We start from the raw sequence: 19,157 nt of genomic DNA, 5'->3' as shown, positions 1-19,157 counted from the left end.
GGCAAGACCCGGGACGCTGAGCCTGACTGGGGTTGCCCTGCCCCCCTTTCTGTCCTGTATCCCAGTTTGACGTCTGTCCGGCTCCCATGGTGCACAGGATGAGGAAAGCATGGTGCTAGGTGGGCCAAGGGTGGGCCTTGCACTGCCTCCTGCACACTCCCGAGATGCTTGCCCCTGTGAAAATGGATGTTTACTCCAGAACCGTGACTTCCAAAGTTTTTGTTGTTTGGGGGAAGGACAGTAACCCAAGAGGATCCCGAAGGGCTCAGAATGCTCCGGGAACCCCTACCCAGGTTCTGCCACTGCAGGAGGAATTGCCAGGATACAGGGCTCCCTTTTAGCAGGGCTGACTCGGGCCCGGAACTCAGCCGCACGGATCCCATGACTTGGCCTAAGACAAGAACTGAGGCGGTGGAAGAGCCATACTTGCAAATTTGGAGCCTCTGACTTCCCACCCCAGGCTGAAGCTGCCTGAAGGAGACAGGGACCAGGCTTCATTCTCTGCAGCTGGCAGCCCCTGGTGTGGCCTTAGTGGGGACCCAGAGTCCTCCATTGGAACTTTGGTCCCAGAGAGTAAATCGGGCAGATCAGGTCTGACCTCAGTCACGTGTCATCCTTAGTGCCAGAAATACCAGCTCTCTTAGGGTTGAGCAACAGTTTTCGCCTCACCATCAAGGATGGTTTTAACTGTTTCCTACCTTGGAGTTTTGTTACTGTTGAAAATAGCTACCAGAGAGCAGAATGTTAAAGGGAAGATGGAAGAAGGGTAAATGGAGCTCATAAATGGACGTGTTTGTAAAAACACTAGAAGCTATCAATACATAAAACCTGCTTCTAGGGGAAGTAGAACCACTCACGGTGGAAAGCATCCAAGAACCTTCACACCCTATCTCACTTGCTACAACGCCCCAGTGAGGTTGGTAGGGAAGCGCCATTTTCTTTTCGTACGTATCTCACAGATGTAGACATGGTAATTAAGAGCATATTTTAAAGCTTTTTTTTTTTTTTAAAAAAGATTTTATTTATTTGAGAGAGAGAGAGCGAGCAGAGTGAGAAAGATCACGAGCAGGGGGAGGCAGAGGGAGAAGCAGGCTTCCCACCAAGTAGGGTCTCCATCCCAGGACCGTGGGATCATGACCTGAGCCGAAGGCAGACGCTCAACTGACGGAGCCACCCAGGTGCCCCCATTAAGGGTGTTCATAAGAAGATTAAGTTTTGCTGTCTCCTATCCATGTACCAAGTGTAGTCCTATCTCCTACATGCCTTCCTTCTCCTGTCATTTTAATACCTCACCTTACCCTGGGGGGAAGATCTGCCCAGTCTCTGTCCTCCTTTTCTCTCATTCTCCTACCTTCCAGATTCTACCTTTATAAAACCTTCCAGAATGATTCCAGACTCAACTGATCTCTCCATTCTTTTTTATCAGCAACAGTGCTAGTAGATTGCATTTATCACTCACAGCTTATATGAGTTAGGGGCTGAAGATACAAAAAACATCCCTGCCCTCCAGAGGCCCGCATTCTAGGAAAATGGCAATAATAAGACCTATTTCACGGAGTTGTTGTTATGAGTAAATGAATTAATATACACACAGTGTTTAGCATAGTGCCTGAGACACAGTAAGTGCTTCATAAATCCAACATGCCAAGGGTTTTATGTGATATTTAATTCATGCAACAGTTGAGAGAGGCCGATTTTCCTGTCTCCTTTTACAGATAAAGAAAGGGATTGCTCAGATAAGTTGTGCAATTTTCCCACAGTCACACAGCTAATTAGCAGGAGATCTGAGCTTCAAATTCTAAAACTCCCTCTCTCTCTTTTTTTAACCTCGCCCGAGATACTTCAGTGATGAAAGCAAGTGACGCACCATGTTGTTGTAAGATACGATCCTCGTTCCTTGGGCGCCTGCCTCAGTTCGCCCATCTATGAAATGGGAGGGTGGAAAGATTCCTGTTGGGAATTGTCGACTGCGGCACGTAGCCCGAAGTGACCACAAGACAATTTAAAATAGCACCATTGTTTGCAGGAGAAAGATATGTAGGGGAATGGAGCGTGGGTTTGTGGAAGATTACTGGGGTCTCACACTTGTCTTCTTGCAGGAAGTAAACTCAGATCCAGCCCATGTCTGATCTGGGAAATTCTGATCATAAATCCAGAACTTTGGGTGCCTCTGGAGGGAGGGGGTGCTCTGCATTGGGCTGAGTGGCCCCTCTGATTCCTGGGACCTGACGGGGCTTTGCGGGTATTTGCTGACTGACAAGTAGCTCATGTCAAGCTGGTTTATTTAGTCACTGGGGCTGATAGACCCAAAAGGGATGGGCTAACAGAACTCGGGGGCAGCTCGTTAGCTGCTGTTTACTGAGCACTTACTGTGTGCCTGGCATGGAGTGATGGATTCCGGGTGCATTTTTGTCTTTATTCCTCGTGATGCAAGGACCCTTCAAAGTTAGTACTTCAGTTGGGGAAATAGAAGTGCACACAGACATGTCTCTTAGGCACCATACACTTTATACTTCAGTTAGATTTTTGCTGCAAAGTAGGATGTTTTCAGTATTCTCAAGCTGCGGGCACAACCTTATTTCCTACAACCCCTCACTGTTGCTGTAACAGTTCTCAAGAACTGTTACATACCTTTGCTAGACAGAATAGAGGCCCCTCAATGAGGTCCGTGTCCTAATCTCTGGAACCTGTAAAAAGGTTACCTTATAAGGTAAAAGGGACTTTGCAGATATGATTACATTACGGGTTTTGAGATGGGGAGATTCTCCTGGATTATGTGGGTGGGCCCAATGTCATCACAGGGGTCCCTATAAGAGGGAGGCAGGAGGGTCAGAGCCAGCAATACGACAATGGGAGGTAAGGAGCCACAAAGCAGAGAATGCAGGCAGCCTCTAGAAACGGGAAAAGGCAAGGAGGCACATTCTCCTCGAGAGCTTCCAGAAGCTAAGTAGCCCCGCCCAAACCTTGATTTCAGCCCTATGCAACTCCTTGCGGACTTCTGACCTCCAGAACTGTAAGCTAATACATTCGGGTTGTCTTAAGCCACTATGTTTGTGGTAATATGTTACAGCAGCAATGGGAGACCAACACACTGCCTTTCCACACATCCTGTCGGATATTCTAAAGTCCCAGCCAACTAAGACTCCTCTTCCTTGTGTCCCAGTGCCTTTTAATCAAAGGGGATAGGTGCCCTCCACCCACCGCGAGGAGGACCTGTATAGAGTCAGGTTTTTGTGGGTGGGGGTGTTTTTGTACTGAATCATTCGCACACTTGTGATTGTGTTTCTGACCACTGACCCTACTGGCTAGACAGCTGACTGGTGGGGGGGCAATCCGAGCCAATGGCATTGAGCTGTTTTATTTTTTTAATACATTCTGCTACCTCTCCTCTTTGTGGACGGAGAAGCCAGGGGAATGGATGATACTGTTTGGGGGTTAACTCATGAGCTTTTTCCACCACTGATGATGGCAGCGAGTAGCAGGTGGGACCCTGCGTCAGAGTAACAACAGCTAATGTTTACTCATCATTCACGGTGAGGCTCTATCATTGGTTCTCAGTGATCTGAGGATGGTGCTATAATCATCCCCACTTTACAGATGAGGAAAGTGAAGCTCAGGAGGTCAGTGGGTCAGAGAGGAAGTAATGAGGAGCCAGGACTCAAACCCAGCACCCTCGCTGCTCACTTAAATGGTGTGCTGCCTCTCACACGTGTGCTGTAGCACGGACTAGGCGCTCCTTAAATGCTTACTGGCGAAATGAATGAATGACAACCACTGAGGCCAGGAGCACCTTTATGAACCCCATCCAGAGGCAGCAGGGTAGACTGAAGGGCTGCCAGAAAACCCAGCTGGACAGCAAGGAATTTACTCCTGCAGGTGCAAAGATAGCACGGACCTGGCTATCTTACTCTGCATCTCGCATCTGGACTCATGGGGAGGCCCAGCTAAATTCTTGTCGAATTTGTCGGCATCTTCTATCCAGCAGAGCCGCAGGCACCGAGCGGGAGGCAGGGATGGTGATCTCTGAAGATCTCCCTTTCCCCTGGGGCTTCCCACACCCCCATCTTCGGATGCTCCAAATGGCTCAGCTGGTGATCCAGGGTGGACGTTGGGGGTAGGCTTGTTAATTTCATTTCTTCCTCGCTGAATATGGACGAGAGAGATGGGAAGGGGGCAATAGTGATGGACATAAACTTGGTGTGAAGCTGCAGGGGGCCCCTATGGCCTTCGTCTGTCTAGAAATTACCAGTGTCCCTAATATATGACAGCCCGTGCGGATGCTTCTTCCCTTTTGCTTTCTTTTATGTCTTGCTTTTGTGAGCGAGATGAGAATTTACCACTGGTGAGCCTTGTGCTATGTAATGAATAGAAGGCAAGTGACCCCAGCTGTCTCCCCCTCCCGTCATCCCCAGGAATGTCTTGTCAGCCTTAGTGGTCTTTGCCCAGCCAGTTCAGACAGGCTGCTGCTGTTTTGTTAAAGGGCCTCGTGGCTGCTGACGCTTTTGGTTTCCTCCTTCTTCAAATCTCTCTCAAGTTATTAGTTCATTTGTAGCAGTGGTCAGAGCAAGGAAATTCTATTGATTTTCCTTCCTTTGTTCTCAGTTTCTCCATATATTAATTGGGTCTAATCATGTTTGCCATCCTCCTATCTTTAGGGGAGATTTGGTGTTTAACGGGAGGGATGGAGAGTGTTTCTGACCGGATGGAGGTTACTTCAAGTCTACTCCTGCACAGATTTTAAGATAGAACTCAGTTTGTATTTCAGCAGTGTTTCATTTTTGTCTTTGTTTTATTTCATTTCGAAGAACAGTCTCTGTTCTGGATGTTTTCCAGTCCATCCAATGCTGTAAGAGCCATTTGCCTAGAGATGTCACATCAGTGATGGAAGATTTGGAGGGGTTGGGGGAGAGGACATTTGGGCCAGCTCTGGAGGTTTGGCCCCCATCTCACGCTGGGTCACTGGAAACGGCCTCTGCTAATTGGACCTTGTCCTGTCAGGATACATCAGACAGGGCCACGGCACCCCCCTCCCTGAGCTTGGTGGGGGTTGGACGGTCGGCAGAAGCAGGTGTCTCTGCTGCTGGGTCCTGGGGGCTTTGTGACTCTGGGGCGCGAGAGCCGGCCAGCAGTCCTGCAGACTGAGGTTGGGAGGCTGTGCAGAGCCGGCTTCTCCAGGAGCCTGGTGGGCCAGTGCTGACATCAGGGCTGTGGGGCTATGTGGGGCCGGAGCTGGGGTGTGTGTGTGTATGTGTGTGTGTGTGTATGTGTGTGTATGTGTGTGTATGTGTGTATGTGTGTGTGTGTATATGTGTGTATGTGTGTGTGTATGTGTCCTCACAAGTCATGGTGTTGGCCTTCAAGAACACTCCTAACACTAGAAATGTGGGTGTTTTTTTTCTGCCATTGCCTTCCAAAAAAGACAAAACAAAACCCTTTAGTCCTTGAATTGTGTTAAGGGGAACATAAATTGTGGCTGTAGGGAGGACGGGAGGAAGCACAGTTTGGCTCCAGGTCCCAGAGCAGGAAGCCTTCCTCCCTTTTTGTTGCCGCCTGGTCCCTCTGCCCTGCCCTTCAGAGTTTCCTTGTGACTGTCCCAGGCGAGGGCGGGAGGGCCCATGCCGGCGGGCATGTTTTGTTGACTTGCTGGTGTGTGCCCAAGGACAAGCCCTTGGCTCCCGGCTGCTCTGCGGGAAGGAGCCGTGGGGGCATGTTCTAGTGTTCTGGGCTGGGCTGCGCCTGCCGTGGCCAAGCGGTGCCATGGCCCTTGGACAGAGTGAGTCCAGGTGGCATGGGGCACGCCGCACTCTTCTCCCTAACCCATACCCCTGGCCACCTGCCCGTCTTGCTGTCATGGGTGGCCAGTGTCTCTGAGCTGCCTGCCTGGGTGTGAGTGTGTAGGCCTCCTGCAGATGGGTGGGGTTGGCTGTCAGGCAGCGTGGCCTGGTGGGAAAATATGCCTGTGGATTTGGGCTGAGCTGTGCTCTAATCCCAGTTCTGCTGAGCAGCTCTGTGGCTTTGGTTGAATTCTGCATCCTCTTTGAGCTTTAGTTTCCTTATCTATTAATATAATGACGAAGGAATGCTGATGGCAGTTGAATACGTGACCTGCCACCGAGCCGTTGCTCGACAGACTGTGCTAAGATGGTCGAAGCTGTGATGTTGGCTTCATTTGGGCTAACAGTACATCACCTATAAAGTCCTCCAACACACTGCACAGGACGAGCCTGATCCGAGCAAAGGGGACCCCGCATTGGGCCCGATTACTTCTGTGTTCATGCTAGTCACGGGTAGACAGCTTGCGGGCTACTTGCGGGGCTGCCTGGCGCATCCCTCCCTCCCCGGTGTTGCTTCGGTGGTCAGCAAAGGGGCTGGTGGGGCCCGGGCAGAGAGCGGAGGCTGCCAGGGCAAACCTTCAAGCCAGCAAGTCAACGTTTATTTATAGGTCTTGGAGGGATTCAACACCCCAGGCAGTGGAGGAGGGCCTGGCAGAGGCCGCTGCGGGGGGGCAGGGGACAGGGGGCAGGGGGCAAGGGCCGTGACGATGGGGGCGCGGCTGGAGGAGAGAGAGAGGCCGGGTGGCATTTGGAGAGCCAGGGTTCCAGCAGAAAGCTGCAGATTCCAACAGAGTAGACTAAGGTGTGTTTAATAAGATGGCTATTTATAAAAGTGTGGGCAGGGAAACGTCCGAGGTAAGATAGCACGCAGTACCCTGGGGGCTAGGTCAAGGGGAGAGCGTAGCTTATATGGAGAGGGCTGCCTGACAGGAGCTGTGACCTTCAGTAGATCCAGAAAGGAGGCAGCTGGGGGAGTAAATGCCCCATCTTGCTCTCTTCCATCCCTCTGACCTGCTGTTGGCATTCGCCATTGGCCAGGCTGCCAGAGGCAGAGGGAAGATGGCAGGTGGCTGGCCATGTAGGACATACTCCTGGAGGCACAGAGCAGGGAGAAGAATGGTGGAGAGAGAACCTGGAAGGGCCAGTGGAAGAGAGTTGGCACGGAGAAGCAAGGGCTCGGGGGAAAGGAAGGCAGGGGACATTTAGGGATACATGGGTGAAGAGAGTTGAGTTACCCAGGGGACCCAGCCAGAGGCTCTGTGGCAGAATGATTAATATCACGGACTCAGGGAGGCAGACAGAATGGGGACTGATTTTACCCTACTTCTTTGCGGTCTTGGGCCAGCCGTGGAACCTTTTGAAGCCTGTTTCCTCATCTGTGAAGTGGGAAAGATGAAGACAGTATTTTCTGCCTCATAGTGGGGTACAAGGAGATACTAAAGTACCCTGCAGGATGCCTGGGACGCTGGAACCGGGGAAGCGAAGACAGGACAGACAGAGGGCTTTCCATGAAACGCAGCGTCCAGCTGGGCAGGCCGCGAGGATTGTGTAAGGCCCAGTGTGGGTATTATTTATGCAGCTGCCGAAGGCTAGGTACCTAGTTTGGGTCACCGGGAAGGCAGAGGTGAACAAACGAGGCCAGTCTTTCTCCCGGGGAGCTTGCGTATCTAGTATGGAAAGACCGGTAGTAAGTAAATAGTAATACGATCATTTTTTATAGTTGGCAAAGTGCTAAAAAGACCAGAAACCAGGGGGGCGGGGAAAGAAGAGTGAGTGCTGTGCAGAAGGAGTTCGGAAGGCCTCGAGGAGGCAGGAGTGAGCAGGGCCCACGGAGCAGCAGCAGCCACCCTGTGGAGATGAGGATAGTGTGCGTGGCGGGACCCAGCAGGTGCCAAGGCCCGGAGGAGGGGGAGGCTGGTGTTTCTGGGGCAGAGAGCTGGCTTGGGGAGTGCCTCCTCCAGCTGGTAATCACAGCGGCCCCTTGGGCGGACATGAGGACAAGGTGGAGAGCACCCGTATGTGCTCGAGGACCCTTAGTTGTTGGCTGGTATTATGATTACTTTAACGAAAATTATTCTTTTAGAGCAGGAGGGCATAAATAAGTGGGTAGATATGGTATAAAATGTTCCAGTGGGTCAGCAGACATTTACTGCCAGGCAGTGCTGAGTGTTGAGGAGTCCAGACTTGAGCTGGGAACGCCTGGTTCAAATCCTGACTTGGCTGCCCCGTAGGTGGCCCTGGGCAGCTGTCAGAGTGTCCTCACCTGTGTCATGGGGAAAGAGGAATAGTGTCTCTCTCATGGGGGTTACTGCAAAGATGAAATGCATTATTCTTTCTAATGCACTTAGAATGTTCTGGAACCTGGCCCGCGGTAAGGGTTACCTGGTGATACTGTCACTGCTGAGGCTCAGGAGTGGGCTTGGGGCCAGAGCGGTGGGCCAAGGGCTCCGTCTGCAAGGAGCTCGCAGCTGGGTCTGAGGCATGTATTTGAGGAGATCTTGGCCACGCAGGGCAGTAAATGCTGATGACTGAATAAGCGGCCCCACCGTTACTGGAGGGGGCATCATCAAAGGGCTGGAGGAGGGAAGGGAAGGCTCTCCGGAGGGTTGTGGAGACAAGAAAATAAAAATACTGACCAGACCTGATGGCATCAGGCGAAGACGAATATGACCAACCCAGTGCTTCTGCCCTTCCCAGGTAGCCTTCAGCAGCCGTGTGCCCATCCCCAGGCTGGGCCTCTACTTACCTCTTGTATCTGGCAGTGAGGGAGATCCCCCCACCTCGTGCGTCAGTTCCTGGGGCCCTTAAATCTGATAGATGTTGAGACTCTTCTACCCTCAACTTGCCCCAGGTCAGAGAGAGCAGGGGAGGTTAGAGGTCAGAGGACGGGAGCTGGGGACCTTGGGGGACGAGGTGGAGGTGGATGGCAGTGTGGATGGAATTAACCAGAACCCTGTGTATCTGGCAACCGGCAGATTCTTGTGGTAAGATAAGTGGAACCCTCTGCAAGGTAATTATTAGAGAGCATAAATTCCCCAGATAAGCTGTCCTCAGAAGAGATATTGATGGCTGTGGGGCATGAGCTGGACGCCGCCCTCCCTCCACAAATATTGACTCCTGTCCCCCACCTCCTCTGTCCCCCTCCTCTTCCTTCTTTGTTGCCTTTCCTCTAATCAGTGGCCCATCCGGCCCTCCTCCCCTACAGACCTCAGCCTACAGCTCAAGTCGGCTCTTCTGGGCCCTTCTTTTTGCTTGCCTCTTGGCCCTCTTCATGATGGAGGTCCCAGAACACAGCGCGCCCACCCGCACCCCTGTAGTTCAGCAGGTCTGGTGGAAGAGGTGCAGCCCCTGTGGGGGAGAGTTTCGAAGAACACACGGAAGCCCCGAGCTTCCCCTGGGTCCGCATCCCCAGAAATGCACTTACCGAGTGCTGCTGGGTCAGTGTCAGGCTCTGTGAAGGGCCGGGACCCTACCTGGTCCCAGGGATGAAGAAGAGGTTGGGCAGGTGCTTAGCACAGCGGGCAGGTAGCAGGAACCTGTTGGTACATCTCCTGCTCCTAGCACTTTCCGAAGCCCCCTCTTCTCTCCAAGCCTGTGGGCCTCCTAGGGAGCTCACACTTTGGCTCACATTCTCAGAGTATTTGTTTAAGAACTCTTAAAAGAGGCAAGGGCCTGATGAGGGGCAGCTGGAGAAGCAGGACTGCTGCAGGCAGTCATTCCTGTCTTGTCCTGAGTCGTTCAGTTCTGGCCACAGACCTGTACCCCAAGTCTTCACCAAACCGGACATGACCTCCTTAGAAGCCCATTTACTGCCATCACTGACCATGTTGAGGGCGGAGGGGCCCTTACCTCTCTCTGACCCCAAACAGCTTATCATTAGAGTGAGCTTATCGTTTATCAGCCAAGCGAGGGCACGTTTGAGAGGGAAAGTGGGAGTTACTAATAATGATTGCCTGCACCTCTGTGTGAACTGGGACTGTTCCGTGCAAAATGGGTCCTATGTATCAAAGCTCTCTGCCCGAGATAATGCTGTAAATATATGCCTTTCCAACTTCCACGGTTCTGATGATGTTCTAATCCTGGTGAGATTGGACCCTGGCTGCCGCCTGGCTGGCTTGCCTCGCCTCTCCCCTGCGTTCCGACTCTGTGCATGTTCCATCATTTGGAATATGTGATGATGGCCCTCTCCACTTCATAGATGGGAGCCTGGGGCTCAGTGGGGTTGAGAGACTTGCTGACGATCCCCAGTGACCAAAGTCCAACTTCGACCTGGACCCGAGGTCCAGGGGCCAAGCCCTATCCCTCCGCTCTGGGGCATGATAGAGTGTCCTCACCCAAACTGCCAAGGGCTGGCATGCTTGTGGGAGCCAAATGCTGCCTCTGGTCACATTCTGGAGAGCAGAGAGGGGGTGAGGGAGGCAGGGAGGCACCGCAGGCAGGAGAAGCCTGAACAAGAGTCTCTCCTGTGCCTGGTGGTTCCTAATAATGTTATTGGGAAAGGGGCTAAGCAGGGTTTCGGCACCACCCTGTTTGACAGGGAGCACCCCAGGAGGGGACAATGATCTCAATGCCCCCATTTTCACTCCGCAGGAGGAGACGAGGGCTCTGCAACTGTGGGAAGCATGCTTTGCCCATTGGCCAACAGCGTTTTCTAATGAAAAAGGGCTTTCGAGAGAGGCTAGAAAAAAGTAATTTCCAGTGATGAGTTTTGCATGCTGTAGTTAACAATAATTATTAAATAGGTAGGGTGAGCTAGTGCTTGTTTTCCTTATTATTAACTGTATTTATGGGTTTTTATTAAGTTGTACCAAGCTGGGATAATTGTAAAATGCTCTGCTTGAGCTGTGTGACTCTCGGCCTCCCGTGCTATTTTCTTTCATTCCGAGGGCGGAGTCTTTTCATCATTCGAGACTTAGGTTATAAACCAGGAGTTGGCAAACTTTTTCTGTAAAGGTCCAGAAGGCCTTGCCGGCCACGCAGTCACTGTTGGAACCCCTCAACGCTACTGTTGTGGCGTGACAGCACCTGGACCATATGTAAAAGAATGTGCGTGGCTGTCTTCCAATAAAACTTTATTTATAGGAACTTGTGGGGGCCAGATTTGGCCTGGGGGCAGTCATTTGCCTCCCCCTGCTGTAAACAATGGAGAAATCCTGGGACGAGGAGCCTGGACACTGAGGATCTGATGTCAGCCCTGCTCTGGCGTGACTGGAGGAAATTACTTCCCCTCTCTAGTTATTGGTTTTCCTTGCCGTACAACAAGCAGTGCGCATCAGACAATCTCCAACACCTGGGATTCTTATGGTAATCTGGCATTTTCCTTTTTGTCCCCTCAGTCAACCTTCAGGGAGCCACAGGGCCTCTCAAAGCCCTTTACCCCTTGTTCACCTTCGGGATGGATTTGGTTGCTAAACCACATAATAACGTTTTGTATTTCTCTTTTGGTATCTTTCCAGGCAGCTCCATCACCAACCTACTTCTTGAGTTACTAAGAGGGGACTCTGTGACGGGCTCCGTGACTAACAGTATCTCTGGAACTATTTGGCAGTTTGGGAAACTGAGGCACAAAAAAGAGAAATGGCTAAGATTGCCCAGCAAATTGGGGATGCCTTAGAGAAACCTGGTGCCTCCACACACCAAAAAAAAAAAAAAAAAAAAAAAAGTGTTGTTCGGGTTATGTCAGTTCCAGAGGCTCAACTCTCAGTGAGGGGACAGCAGGGCCCCCGTGAGGGGCTGGTAGTATAGTGGCCAAGAACAAGGTTCTGGACTGAGACTGCCTGGGCTTATCGCTTCACAGCACCACTTGACACTCGAGGCAAATCACTGAAAACTCTGTGTGCCTCAGTTTCCTAATCTGTGGAATCGGGGGAAAGAATGGGATGGGGCTGTGTGAGGGTGAAATGAGATCATCCAGTCGAGTTCTTAGAACAGTGCCTGGCACCCATAGTAAGCTCTCAGTAAATGGCGGCCAGGCCACAGTTTCTATTCCCACCATCTTGTTGCCTTTCCTTAGCTACGTTGAGGATGTCTCTTCCTCAGTTTTATACCCGACTCATCTTCAACTTTTGGACTGGAGATGTGGGCTGACCTGCATATCAAGTGACTCTTGATGAGGTGAAAAGACTGAGGGGAGGGAGGGAAGGAGGGAACTCGGGAAATAGGTTCTCTTCAGTGGTTGGGAAGTTCTGGTATCTTTTGTCCTCATCCCAGGATGTAGAGGTTATGAGGGCGGATTTAGGTATTTCTAGGGTGACTTACCTTTTGGTTTTGGTCTTCTTAGTTTCCCGGAATGTTTCTATCTTTTCTACCAGAGAGCTTGGTAGCCTCTTGGTCAGCCTGGCTTTGTTCTGTTCTTATTAAAAGGTTTACAAGCATGTGCCTCAAAAAGCAGCAGGCCTGAGGCAGTTTTCTCAGAGGGCTGCCAAGAGAAATGGGGGTGACTCTCAACCTTGTGGCAGGTTAAGTGAGACTCAGTGCTTCTTTGTTTGGCGTGATGTCCCTTAGAAGCGCGGCCTGGAGATCATTTGGTCTGCAGGGCGTTTGCTTCTACCGGCTGATTTTAACCAACTCTGACAGGAGGGCAGAGGCCCCCAAGCGAGGTCAGGACCACAAATCCCATCCCAGCAGGTGCATGATGGGGAGACAGCGCCCTCCCGATGACCTTCAAGTTCCCATTGATTTCCCGTCAAGCAGTGCTTCCCCACCCCCATCCTGCTCCTGCCCCTGCTACTACCCATAGGCTCGGGGCTCCGGAAGAGGACATGGATCAGCTCTTCAGGAAAGAACATGCCAAGGAGGTTAATTCACAGACAGGTCCTTTCAGGAAACTGGAGTAGGGACATTGGGGACCGTCTTTTGGCACTGCTAGTTTACAGTGCCAGTATCAGGCCTGGAATGTTCTTTTGGGGCATAAAAAAAGAAGAGCTGATGTCATGAAGGGCATCATTTATCCTCTTGGCCCCACTTCTCTGCAGGTTTTGCAGTGTGCGGGTGGCATTGTTGGCTCATGAGCAAGGTTCAAGTATGGACAGTGGAATGGGCTCCCAACCCCCTGATGAGTGTGTCGGGCAGGGAGGATCAGAAGTGAGAAGGCAGTGGTGTCATTCTCATTCCCTGTGCTGGGGGCCTCCCTTTAGTGATGACTTTCTTGCCCTCTGGAAAGCCAGGCTCCCATACCTTTCGAGCTGTCTCTTGCAGGTAGCCTGGGTCTTTCACTCCTTTGTTCAGTGTTTTCTGTCAAGCGATTTCCTTTGTGCCAAATCCTGTGTTGGGTTCAGAGAGTGGTAGACAAGAGAAATAAAGACCTGCTTTCATGGAGTTCATAATTTTGTTACGTAGAGACAATCAGCAGGCAAAGAAAAAACAGAAAAAGTTTGATGGTGGTAAGTATAATGAAAAAAATGAAGTAGAATGGGACATAGCAAGGACTTGGGCAGGAGTGGAGTAGGGTGGGCTGCCTTAGGGTGGGTCAAAGAAGACTCTTCCGAGAAGAGCCCAGCCATGAGAAGAGCTGGGGGAACTGTACACCAAGAAGAGGGAATAGCACATGCAAGAGTCCTGAGGTTGGGATGATGTTGGTATATTTGAAGGGCGGAGAGAAGTGCGGTGAGAATGGAGCTGAGTGGGCAAGGACAAAAGGAAGTAGAAAAGGTGGGCATGGCCAGATAGTCTGGGGGCCCATAGCGATGGAGAGGAGTTCAGATTTTATTTTGAGTGCAGTGAAAGCTGTTGGAGGGATTTAAGGAGGAGAATGTCATGATCTGATTTCCATTTTAAAAAGATCACTTGGACTGCTGCGTTGAGAATTGACTACAGAGGATGTGTTCTTTGTGGCTGTGTTTTAAATGCCAGGCCAATATTCTCTTTATCGGGGAGGGCAGCCTTGAAGCCCTTGTATTCCAGCAGCGATGGGGTCTGAGGATATGTTTGTCCAAGAATTGTCTCTAATCAATGGTCCGCTTCTCCTGGCAAAGCACACCCAGGGGATAGCATACTGGTGCCCAGCTCATCGCTGGGGTTTCAGAGAGAACTCAGTCTATGAACCAGGGAAAGTAAAAATACTTCCTCAATCAATGAAGTTTCTGTGATGGGTGTGTGTTTTCTTTCTAGGTATGCATCACCCTAAGATAAAGCAGTCTTTTTTTTTTTTTTTTCACTTTCGAAAGTTGGTTGCATTCTACACATTCTTCAGTCTCCAGAAGAGAGATTTATTTTGTCACGTCTGGATGCCATTTGAAAGGCAAACCTTGGATACAAGAAAAGCTACAGTCTTCTTCCTCCCCGGAGCATCCCCCTTTCCTGACCCCCCCATCCCCCCATTATTTACTGGAAGGAATCATCCTTTTTCCCTCCTGCCTCCAGTCTCTTGTCCTTGGCAGCCCCTTGACTTCAACCCTGAGTTGCATATGTCATCAGAACACCCAGTGGCAGCTCGGAAATCATGGCCAGGTTCAACATAAATTCCGTCTTGCTCAGGCAGCTTTGCATAATAAGTCCCTGAAAAGTCTTCACCAGAGTAGATGCTGGGAAAGGGATTTATTGGGTCTAGCAGGCCTGAACATCAGGCTGCATGGCATTTAAGTCATGTTAGGCGTTTTAGGGTTCAAATTCTTCATCGGACTTGGCTTTCGCAAGGCAATACCCTTGTCCCCAAGGTGCCTTTCCTGCGATATTATGAAGGTCAGAGTTACTGCCAGAGTGACTCAAAGAATGTCACGATCTTCTCCGTAAATTTGCCTTAACCAGGCCTCTTGGATGTTTCGTGAGAGGGATGAGGCTTTCTGTGGGACTAGTCTGCTACAGGTTAGTGCTGCTCAGTGCATGCCAGCTGCCAGAAAAAAAAAAAATTCAGGAACAAACCCAGCGAGTTAAAGTCAGTTTCCTGGGCTTTCCTGCTCTGCCGTTACGTGGCCGAAAGAGCATCACAGGCCCTCTTGTTCTTCCCCTTGCTTTGGAAGTTGGGGAGACATCTTTAGGTCAGTGAGTCTCATCTGTGGGGGAATCTGTCAAAAATAGTGGGGGAATCTGTCAAAAATACAGATGTCTGGATCACATGCCAGACCACCGGAATCAGAATTTCACAGCCTCCCCTACCCCCACTGATTCTGACACAAACCAAAATTGGCGAGTCAGTCTCTAGACCCTTCTCCTGGAGAGTGGTGTGATGGCATTCTTGATAAGCCGCAAGGGCTCATTTCCTGCGTCAGAGAGGAAGAGCTAGTCCTCCCGAGGTGGTCTGATGACAGCACCGTATTCAGTGAGCTTCTTGTAAAGTTCAGAGAAGGGGAATGTTAGTTCTGTGTCTTGAAGAGTGGCATGAATTTTGTGGATGGAGAAATGAAAATCTGCAGAGCTGAAGGGATTTTTTTATTATAATAATATTTTTTATTATATTATGTTAGTCACCATACAGTACATCCCCGGTTTTTGATGTAAAGTTCGATGATTCATTAGTTGCGTATAACACCCAGTGCGCCGTGCAATACGTGCCCTCCTTACTACCCATCACCAGTCTATCCCATTCCCCCACCCCCCTCCCCTCTGAGGCCCTCAGTTTGTTTCTCAGAGTCCATAGTCTCTCATGCTTCATTCCCCCTTCTGATTACCCCCCCTTTCTTTATCCCTTTTTTCTCCTACTGATCTTCCTAGTTCTTATGTTCCATAGATGAGAGAAACCATATGATAATTGTCTTTCTCTGCTTGACTTATTTCACTTAGCATTATCTCCTCCAGTGCCGTCCATGTTGCAGCAAATGTTGAGAAATCGTTCTTTTTGATGGCTGAGTAATATTCCATTGTATATATGGACCACATCTTCTTAATCCAGTCATCTGTTGAAGGGCATCTCGGCTCCTTCCACGATTTAGCTATTGTGGACAATGCTGCTATGAACATTGGGGTGCATATGGCCCTTCTCTTCACTACGTCTGTATCTTTGGGGTAAATACCCAGTAGTGCAATTGCTGGATCATAGGGTAGCTCAATTTTTAACTTTTTAAGGGACCTCCCCACTGTTTTCCAGAGTGGCTGTACCAACTTGCATTCCCACCAACAATGTAGGAGGGATCTGAAGGGATTTTTTTTTTTTTAAAGATGATAGGGAAACTTCCTTGAGATGTGAGCTTGCAGGATATCTGTTTTCAGTTGGCCAAGCTTGTGCTCTGGAGAAGCCAGATAATTTCAGGCTCACTTCATCTGCATATAGAGAAAGAGTGTCCCAAGCTTCTCTCAGCTGGGAAGCTTCCATTAGGAAGGCCTGACATTTCAACCAAGTAATCAGTATTTATCACATGCTCCTATAGTCCCAGCCCTGGGCTTGGTTGGGTAACATGGAAATATAGAACTCCTGTCTTCAAGATTCCTATATTCTGGTTGGGTGGGGAGAGATAAGGAGGATGGTAGAGACTGGCCAAACACAACTGAGATAATTGGGGAGCTCCAAGAGGGCAGAGAGCAAACACTATTGGCCGGATCACTGGGGAGGTGTCCTGGAAGGGGCAGGCCTTCAGCCAGCCCTTGAACAGATTAAGATTAGCCAGTCCTGGGGCAAGAGGCAAGAATTTCAGGTGGGAGGAAGAACCTAAGTAAAGTATATTGTTGGGGGCCAGGGGTAGGGCTGTCTGATTCATATATACAGCAGGGTCAGATGAAGAGTCATTCATTCCTTCATTCCTTCAGTCATTCATTCATCATTCAGCCCAACATGGCAAGCTCTGTGCTGGGCTTGGGGCTAGAGCGGCGAGCAAGCCAGGTGCTGTTTCTGTATTGGGCAGGCTTTGGACTCGGGACCGTCATGCAACAGCTCTCCAACTCTCCCTGCTGCCTAAGGTCTTGGGACAGAGGTTTGGGTTGGCGTCCACCAGCCTCAAAGACACTGCGTCAGTGAGTGTGGTGTGTGTGTGTCTCGTGCAGAGGGCATCGGCCAGCTGAAGCAGGTGGCGTGCCGCAAAGTGGCAGAAAACGCTGCTCTTTGGGGGCAGGAGAAAGGAACCACTGTTGATGAAAAGGCATTTCCCTCTGTGTGCCAGAGGTTCCTTGTCGTTTAATTCTCTCACAGACCTGAAGTGGGGGTTGCGGAACGTCGAGCTGAGGCTTGGGGAGGGAAAGTAAGCGGCCCCGGGGTTGTGTAGCCAGTCAGCCTTGGAGCTGGACTGAGATCTGCTGATCCAAGTCTCTTCTTTCTGTTCCACCCCAATCCCTCGGCTCTCCAAGGGCCCTGTCAGCCTCCAGAGGAAATTGGGCACCAGTGGGAGCCATCTTGGCTTCCATCCTGGGAGTGAAAGACTAAAAACTGGGCTCCAGGGAGATTTCTTTTTGTCAGGATGGGTAGAAGAGCTATAGTGATTATAGTCACGGCCCTGCTGCAGTAACCCGGGAGCTGGGTGTGGAGGACTGAACGGGAGTGTTTGCAGGCATTCTCTCGTTCTCTCGATTTTTTTTTTTTTTTTTTTTTTTTTTGCAAGTTGGGCCTAGACATCCATGCAATCTAAATCACCAACCTATATGTGCGGCCAACTGAAGACTGTCCAAATGGAAGCACCTACTGTAGGTATGAGCTGTTGTTGAATGCAGCTGTGCTGGGCTCTGTACTGGAGGCTGCGGATAAGTCAGGAAAAAGGCCAGGCGTACTGCGTTACTGGTGCCCCTGGGCAGCTGTTTAGCGCAAAGCCTGGTGGCTGTGTACAGTGGCCCTGCAGATGTGGTCTCTGCCCTCATAGGGTTTAGAGTCTTGTAAAGAAGATAAACATTAAGCATGGCATGGAATTGAAATTGACATTATGAATAGTATTACTAGTGCCATCTTTGTGGGAAGGGGACAGAACGAGGGAAGAAGGGGACTGGAATCTTGCTCCACCATCCTCTATAGGCCTTCCCTCTTTTAAATATCAGAAACACTGCCTTAGCTTGGCTGCTATGGCAGAATACCAGAGACTGAGCAGCTTAAACAACAGATATTTATTTCCTCCAGGTCTGGAGGCTGGGAAGTCCGAGATTAGGGTGCCAGCATGGTCTTGTTCTGGTGAGAAACTTCTTGGCTTGTAGATGGCTGCCTTCTTGCTATGATCTCACATGACACAGAGAGAGAGAGAGCGAGAGACAGAGGGGGGGAGAGAGAGAGAGAGAGAGGGAGAGGTCATTCTCCTGTCTCTTCTTATACGGGCACCAATCCCATCATGAGGGCTCCATCCTCATGAACTAATTACCTCCCAAAGGCCCCATCTCCAAATTCTAGAACATTAGGGGGGTTAGGGCTTCAGTGCGTGAATTTCAGGCGAAACAATTCAGTCCACAGCCAGTACTCCCCCTGGCTTTCTTTGAAGAGCAGCTCTAGGAACAATGTCACTGTGAGGAAAACGGGAAGGTTCTTCCACCTTGCCAAATATTGCCCCCTGCTTGCTAGTTACTATAAAATGCTACATCAATGGGAGATGGCTTTCCACAGCGCAGTTAGAGTTAAATATATTTAAATGCAAACAGGAGGAAGTTAGCATATTGGTGTGATGATTCTTAATGTGTGTTTGTGGGCGGTGGTGGAAGTGTGGGCAGCTGGGTGAGACAGCAGGAAATCCAGGTGCCCACAGAGAAGAGGAGGAGCCCATGGCGGGGAAGGAGGGGCCAGAGATCCTGCCACAGGCTAGGGCTTCTTGTTATCTCTGCTTATCTCTGTTTATGTGCACAAATAGCAATGATGGGACAAGGTCCTGTTTTTACAGTCAAAGGGGACTGGTGGCCATGCAGCGAGAATGGAAAGAAGAGGCAACTTCCTGAGAAATGAAAGAATCCAATGCCAGATGGGATGAAGGAAAGGGGAGGGTCAAGGATGCCTTGCTGGGGAGATACCAGAGCAATGTTCTCTCAGGTCTTCCCTCCCCCCCCCCCTCAAACCCCAGAAGAATGGAGACTCTGGGGAGGAAGCAGGCTTCTGGCAGATGAGGAATTTGCTTTTGGACACGTGGTTGGGGTATGGCAGGACACCTGTTCTTGGGTCAGAACACAGGACCAGAGGGACAGTGAAGAGGGAGCAGCCCCAGGTGTCTGGGTTGGAGGGTTGGACCTGAGAGTCAGCTCAGGACAGTGGATATGGAATCGAAGAGAACAGGCAAGGTGTTGAGAGAGGTGGAAGCATGAGGAAGAAGAGGAGCAGAGGGTCTTGGAGAGGCTGTGATGGGCTCTGAAAAGCACATTTGGAGCCTAGTTGGCAATCATTTTGGAGAAGTCTTTTTTTTTTTTTTAAAGGTTTTATTTATTTATTCATTTGACAGAGATAGAGACAGCCAGCAAGAGAGGGAACACAAGCAGGGGGAGTGGGAGAGGAAGAAGCAG

At 50.4% G+C, this 19,157-nt stretch overlaps 1 protein-coding gene across 8 annotated transcripts in view; it reads left to right on the top strand.

Annotated features, from left to right (window-relative positions):
• Nucleotides 1-19,157, top strand: part of DPF3 (double PHD fingers 3) — a 247,751-nt gene that overhangs the window by 78,863 nt on the left and 149,731 nt on the right. For 2 of the 8 annotated variants that reach the window (XM_087856091.1, XM_087856089.1), the window contains exon 1: nt 6,554-7,382. The exons of 2 other annotated variants lie outside the window; for them this stretch is intronic. In XM_087856091.1, the coding sequence (XP_087712217.1) occupies nt 7,288-7,382 (95 nt within the window). In that variant the 5' untranslated portion in view covers nt 6,554-7,287. Of the gene's footprint in view, nt 1-6,551; nt 7,383-7,412; nt 7,522-18,748; nt 18,796-19,157 lie in introns of those variants that run through there. 4 more of the 8 variants (XM_087856090.1, XR_015721812.1, XM_087856092.1 and 1 more) reach the window with 4 other exon arrangements.

Source organism: Ursus americanus, chromosome 26 (assembly GCF_024610735.1).
Source record: "Ursus americanus isolate L20-20 chromosome 26, mUrsAme1.1.p, whole genome shotgun sequence".
NCBI lineage: Eukaryota > Metazoa > Chordata > Mammalia > Carnivora > Ursidae > Ursus > Ursus americanus.
The sequence above is the reverse complement of the archived record's forward strand: the minus strand, read 5'-3'. Positions and strand labels throughout refer to the sequence as shown.